General features: G+C 39.3%; 1 protein-coding gene across 3 annotated transcripts in view; it reads left to right on the top strand.

Annotated features, from left to right (window-relative positions):
- The window catches only part of CUNH5orf49 (chromosome unknown C5orf49 homolog), a 9,494-nt gene extending 3,690 nt beyond the window's left edge, over positions 1–5,804 (top strand). Inside the window, exons 2-4 of one of the 3 annotated variants that reach the window (XR_003570657.1) lie at positions 1,345–1,461; positions 1,556–1,687; positions 5,590–5,691. Coding sequence is in view for 2 of the 3 variants with exons in the window: in XM_027878946.1 (XP_027734747.1) it covers positions 1,345–1,461; positions 5,590–5,733 (261 nt within the window). In the remaining variant the exon portion in view is untranslated. Of the gene's footprint in view, positions 1–1,344; positions 1,462–1,555; positions 1,688–5,589 lie in introns of all 3 variants that reach the window. The other 2 variants (XM_027878947.1, XM_027878946.1) reach the window with 2 other exon arrangements.
- The last annotated feature ends 226 nt before the right edge of the window (positions 5,805–6,030 follow it).

The following is a 6,030-nucleotide window of genomic DNA, read 5'->3' as shown; positions in this document are numbered from 1 at the left end:
GATATAGTAATTGGAGTTGGATCAGGGGTTGGACTTGATGATCTTGGAGGTCTTTTCCAACCCAATCTATTCTATGATTCTATGATTCTATGAAACAAGAAATAGTAATAATCATGAAGGTGACACATCAGGTGCAGGATGCTCTTGAGCATCACTGAAAAGCTCTGAGGCTCGATGGTTTCTGGGAAATTAAGGGATAGGTAGGTTAAATACCAAACAATCCCTCCTCTTGGCAGAACCAAGTAATGGAGGTATCTTTACAAATAAGCCTGTGATTACAGCGGTGTCTTACTAGTCCTCTTAACTATGGTTTTCTTTTAATGGAACAATTACAGACTTCTTGACTTGCCCTAACTTGACTCTTTTTGAAGGATTGCACTGTAAATTGTAGCACTCAAAATAAATGAATTTTTCAAAGGTTAAATTGGACACACTATGTTAGGGGGGGAAAAAAGCCCAACAAAATGAATCATTTTTTTAGTCAGCCATGCACAAAGACAGTGAGGGATTGATGTTTAACTGAATATGGACCTTTTCATGAAGCTCATTTACATATGACAGCATATTTCAGTAGGGGATTTTGATTTTTCCTTGAAAACTCTTTTTGATTTTGAAATTCCTTTGATTCCATTCATGACAACTTCTTGATTGAATTTCACAAATGCCTTTGTTAGCAGATCAGATCTTTTATGTTGCTTATTTGGATACACCTATATCAACAGTTATACAATTATATTCTGGTTTGGGGTGTGCTATATTTTCATGTATGACATATCTATGTCATGCATACCACTGGATCACAGATTTACCACTATGGCATGTTTCAGAACTGTTGTAAATTCTGCTTTAATCAGAAATTAAATTATGATTAGGCTGCAGGATACTTTTGTCTTTTTCATTCCAAATAAATTTAGAAACTGCCTGTTTTGCTTTTACATAATTGTGCCAGTTCATTTAACAAATACATGAACTTAAGAAGAAGAGTAATAAGTTTAGAAAATCAAAGCAAATAAAGCAGGTAAATTTCCAAAAGTTACAACAGACCGGGGTGAGGGTGGGCAAGTGGGGGGGGGGGACAAGGGGAATGTGGAAATTGAGGTAAATTGCCACAAGGGAAATTTCAGAGATGACCAGACTTAAAAAAAGGTATCATGTGTCATTAGGTAATTTTGCAAACTATTATAAAGGAATGGCCGAAACTTGCTAATAAGCTCAGTAATATAACTGTTGTCATCATCTAATACAATACGTGCACCATTTAAGTATTGATTTCACTACATATATTCTGTAATCTGTAAAGTTAAGCAATGCTGTGAATTAGCCATTTTTTCCCCTTTTCTCAAGGCAGAACGTGTTTTCACCTATGACACCATTTTTAGAATACCAGAAGGTTACAACAAGTATCTTTCCCGCTGTGACAGAAAACATGCAAAAGGTCATGGTCTCAACATTAATGAGGAGGTAATCCTTTGATAAATTCGTAATTATCTTTGTTAAAGTTGATTTTTTTTTTTAATGTGGTTGGAGGCTATAGGCATTGTTTTACCCTGTGTAGTGCAGCCTATATGGTAAGAAAGGAATTGGAAGGAGGACGTCATTGTGCGCAGCCTGGAGGTTTAGAAGAGAGCATTAGCCCATGAAGACATCCAAATTAGCTCTTGTTCTTTAGCATCCTGAAGATTTCCAGGTGACAAGACATATGCAAGTTAAAGCATGGGGAAAGAGGCAGATCTGTTACAGAGTTCAGGGAGAATTCTGAATGTCTGTGCCTCCCAAGAGTTGTAGTTCAGGTGCTCCTGCAGCTATTCCTGTGATGCTTGAAAACTTTTCTCCCCAAGAGGACTGCATTCAGAGGGCCTGATTTCACTGCTGTCCTCTGACACCCATCCTCCCTACACCAGCATTTGCTGCGAGCGTCCAAGCTTCTGAAGCTGGTGAGTTTGTTATGGAAACTTACACCTGATTGCCATGCAGGAAGGAAATTCATAGGGAGCTAGTGCAAAGGAGTGGTCAGTCAGAACACCATGGACATGCCTGGAAAAGGATTGGCAAAGTATTCAAGGCCAGCGGAATCTTGGTTTGATGTGCAGCCCAATAGCTAAATACAGCCATGGTTTTACACAGCTGCCTGTAAACCAGAAATACTATAATATATATACATAAATATATACATAGGTAGTTTTCCATGTAGTGTCTGAATAATGCACTTACATACACAAGTGTTCATATATATAATTATATTTATATAAACATACACACACACACAGAGAGGCTGTCAAAAACCAAATGAAGTGTAGCCTCTGTGTGCTGTTGGCCTCATAATCCCAGTGGGCTTATGGGATGTAAAGTGATGGGTAGGCTAGGGATGGCTGGATACCTTAATGATTATATATGATAGGGAAGAAGGAAAAGAAAGACAAAAGTTAAAATTACTCTAATTGTTGTGTTATAAAATTGTTGTTATTTTGTGACAAAGGCCACTAGTTGTGATTTATCTCACTAGAAGCCATCATAGCAGACATTTCAGCTCAAGTGCATAGCCATAATACCCTTCCACTCCATCAGACAGCGCAGGAAGTATTAGATGCTCCCAAAGGAATCCCAGGAGTGCCCATTACCATCACCTGCTCATGCCTAGTAAATCTGTGTGAGGCCAATTTGTCAACTGTAACCTCTGTGAGGTCAAAAGGCATATAAATGACTACTCCAATTAGAAATTAATTTTTTTTTTTTTTGGACAAAACAAAGACAACTTCCCTCACTCACTACCAAGCCCAACCTCCAACTGGGAAGTTTGTGTAGAAGGTTTAGTAATGTAAAATTTAGATTCTATACTGAGTTCTTGTGTCAACAAAACTCACTTTCCTACCAGTTTTCTTCCTAAAGATAGAATGGGCCAGAATCCATACCAGCTCTGCTGGGCAGTGCACACAAGGCATTCTGTCTGAACAGGTGTCCCTTAATCCAGTCCTTTAATTAGCATGGAGACACATCAAACCCACACCTGTTAATTGCTACAAGATCCTGCTGTACGTCATGACACCCAACACTGGATGTAACCATAACTAAGTGCAGGTCACGCACTCAACTCCTTCTCTTTAATTATCATTGTGGTCCTCACAGACTTTATATAAAAACTATATTATAAAATACAGTAAATAAAAATACCACAATCAACATCTTTCTAGTACAACACTAAAAGCAGAAAGGCTGAATCCACCACAGTACACTGCTTTACTTGAAGTGGAAAAAAGCATAAAAAACTGCTGCATGTAAGCCCCTCATTTCCTGCAGAGCCTTGGTGCACACAGGGAATTCAAGAGCATAGTCACAGATACCCGGGTTAGCTACATGCAGCACAGTAACTGCAGCGGAGCATTTGCACAAGGCTGCCATTGCTGATTTCAAGTGTTAGCAGTGCTAGAGTTACACGTTGAGAAGGCATGTAGCAGGATGCTTCCCAGCCAACTGTTGGAAAATCTGAAATCCGCTGAATGCCAGACCCACAAAGATGAAATCCCAGTGTGCACAGTCAGTGCTGTGCTACTGAGGATGCCCAAAAATTCTTATTTGTTTAAAAGGAACACAAACTATTGGAATTACATACTGCTTGCCTGTGATTAGTGCTGTAAACCCTGTATTGCTAGCAAAGTCTTTTTCGATGGTACAAAAACGTTGTCATTTCTCATTTTTCAACATTTATCCTCAACTAGGGCAGGGGAGAAAACAGTCTTAATTTTGCCTGCCGCTCTTTTTGACTTAATTTTTGTTCTGGTGGGATTAAAAGTTGGTGTACTGAACAGTGTTTAATAGGATAGAGTAAGGTGGGTAGGAGAACTGGGGGATGAATGGTTGTTTTGTAATAGGCTTTTCTCTTGAGGTTTCTTTAGGAGCTAAAAAAAAAAAAAATTAGGGCTGCTGGGTGGTTAAAGGACGCCCTTAAACAGCTACTGCCAGTTGTTTTTTTTGTTCTGCTTTTGTTATTTTTTTTGCCCTGCATTTTTGCTTGTGTTCAGCGCTGTATTGCTCGATCCCTCGATACCATGTTCCCCCATGCCTATCTCAACTTGTTAAAAGACAACGGGGGAGGTGTGGAGGGGGGGTCTCTGGATAGTGTGGCTCAAAAATGGTTAACAGAGAAGAGGAATTGAAGGATGGTGTCCTTGGAAGTTGTCGAAGTAACAGAGAATGTAGCAAATACGGGAATGTGGCAGAGAGAATGTAGCAGGGAGGGAAACCGAAAGTCTAAAAAGGAAATTTGGTACTAAGATAAAGGGACTAAAACTCCAGACATAACTTCAGCAGTATGTAAGCAATATTGGGGGCCAACCAATCCTGAGCTTAGGTTCTGCAATATGTATGAGCTTATTACACATGTTATAAAATGACTGCCTTATAGATAATAAATCGAACACGCTTATTGATTGCGAGGTCGTTGTGTGTGTTCCTCCGTCCCCACATAGGGCTAATAGCATCTTTGCAAGAATCTCAGGTTCTGTTCATGAGTCTGGAAATGTCAGAAAAGTCTCTCAGTTGACTGCCTTGCTGAGACCCCTCCAATCTGTGCTCCCACGTGCATCTTAGCAGGACCCAAGTTCTGATTTGGCTCAGACTTGTGTCTTTTGTAGCAAAGAAGTAATTTGTTTGCACTTGAATGGTGGTGTGGCATCTGCATTTTGAGTTTCCTTTTAGATACTATTTATATTACAAGACTAGATAAACACATTGGGTACCAAGGCTTACTGTGTTAGCCAGTGCACAAACATAGAAGCAGCCTGATAAACCCGAGACCTTTGGCTAGAGAAAGAAAACCAAACAAATGCTGTTTTTCCCTTCTGACTCCATAGCTCTCCATTGCTGTAGCAGAGGAAGGAACTGCAGATTGGAGACAGTGATTCCACAGTCACTTAAAGTGCAACTAAGAACAAGCTTAAAATAGTCTTCTTTTAGGTTATTTGTCATCAAGTCTACTTCCAATCATTGCAGTTATTTCAGTTATTACAGCTACAAGCATTTATAGTAAAACCTTTCATTGTGCAGAATTTAAGTAGTATATGCTTTATTTCCTTCAGGGAAAGCTTGCATGGACTAATGGTTGCTCAGTTTTTCTTTAGGCTTTGATTTTTCTCATGCTGTGCTTTCACTGAATTGTGCAAGCAGGGTTGGTGTTCCTGTAACAGGGGACACCAATTGTCCCCCCCCCAACAAATGTCTCCCATTTTTCAAATGAATCATGCAACTCAGTGCGCAAGAAAAATAAAAATCTGTGCTTTTCAGTAACATAGCATTTAATTTGCCAGTAATCAGATGGTAATCACGTGTGTATGTTTGTGTGTAAAAAGTTATCAGTCCACAGCTTCATATCTTATTATCATGTCATCTAGTGATACACTAATGGTTTATTCATATACATAAAAACCAAGGGCAGACATAGAACAGTAAGGGCGCAGATTACTGCTAAATAAATATACATCAGTATAGCTGTACAGTCAGTTATTTTGACCCTGGCCACAGCACATTTAGCACTAGAAAACTGCCAGGTTTTCTATTCAGTGATTTTCTTATAAGATGACTTTTATATTTTCACAGGAAATGGCAAGACCTGTTCCTGTGTTGTCATCTTCAGAGTATGGGAAACGTGTAAACAAGCCCCTAGAGCAGCCAAGCAAAGAACATGCAAGGGCTAATCACCTCCATGCAGCATTATACGGGGAAAAGCGCAGCACCCGCTAATTGGAAAAATCTCCAAGACTGGATCCATGTTAAATCTCTTGCATCTGTCATTGCCAGCGACATTTATGTAGGAAAAAAAAAACACACAACAAAAAGCAATATGGTGCTTTTGCCTTTTCCTCTGTATTTTAGTTAATGAAAATGATCTGAGTTAAAAATAGGATGAAAGAGCAGCTGTAATTCTCCTCAAGCTAATTAAAATGCATGTCATCTCCTTACATTCTCATAAAAACCTCATGAAGAGCAGCACCAACAAGAGCTGAACGTTTTAGGGAGTAAAACTGCAACAGAGACTTG

The sequence above is a fragment of the Empidonax traillii genome, unplaced genomic scaffold (assembly GCF_003031625.1).
Source record: "Empidonax traillii isolate 1590-97213 ecotype Southwest subspecies unplaced genomic scaffold, ASM303162v1 scaffold48:size2401408, whole genome shotgun sequence".
Lineage (NCBI taxonomy): Eukaryota > Metazoa > Chordata > Aves > Passeriformes > Tyrannidae > Empidonax > Empidonax traillii.
Note: the sequence above shows the minus strand (reverse complement) of the source record. Positions and strands in the feature narration are given on the sequence as shown.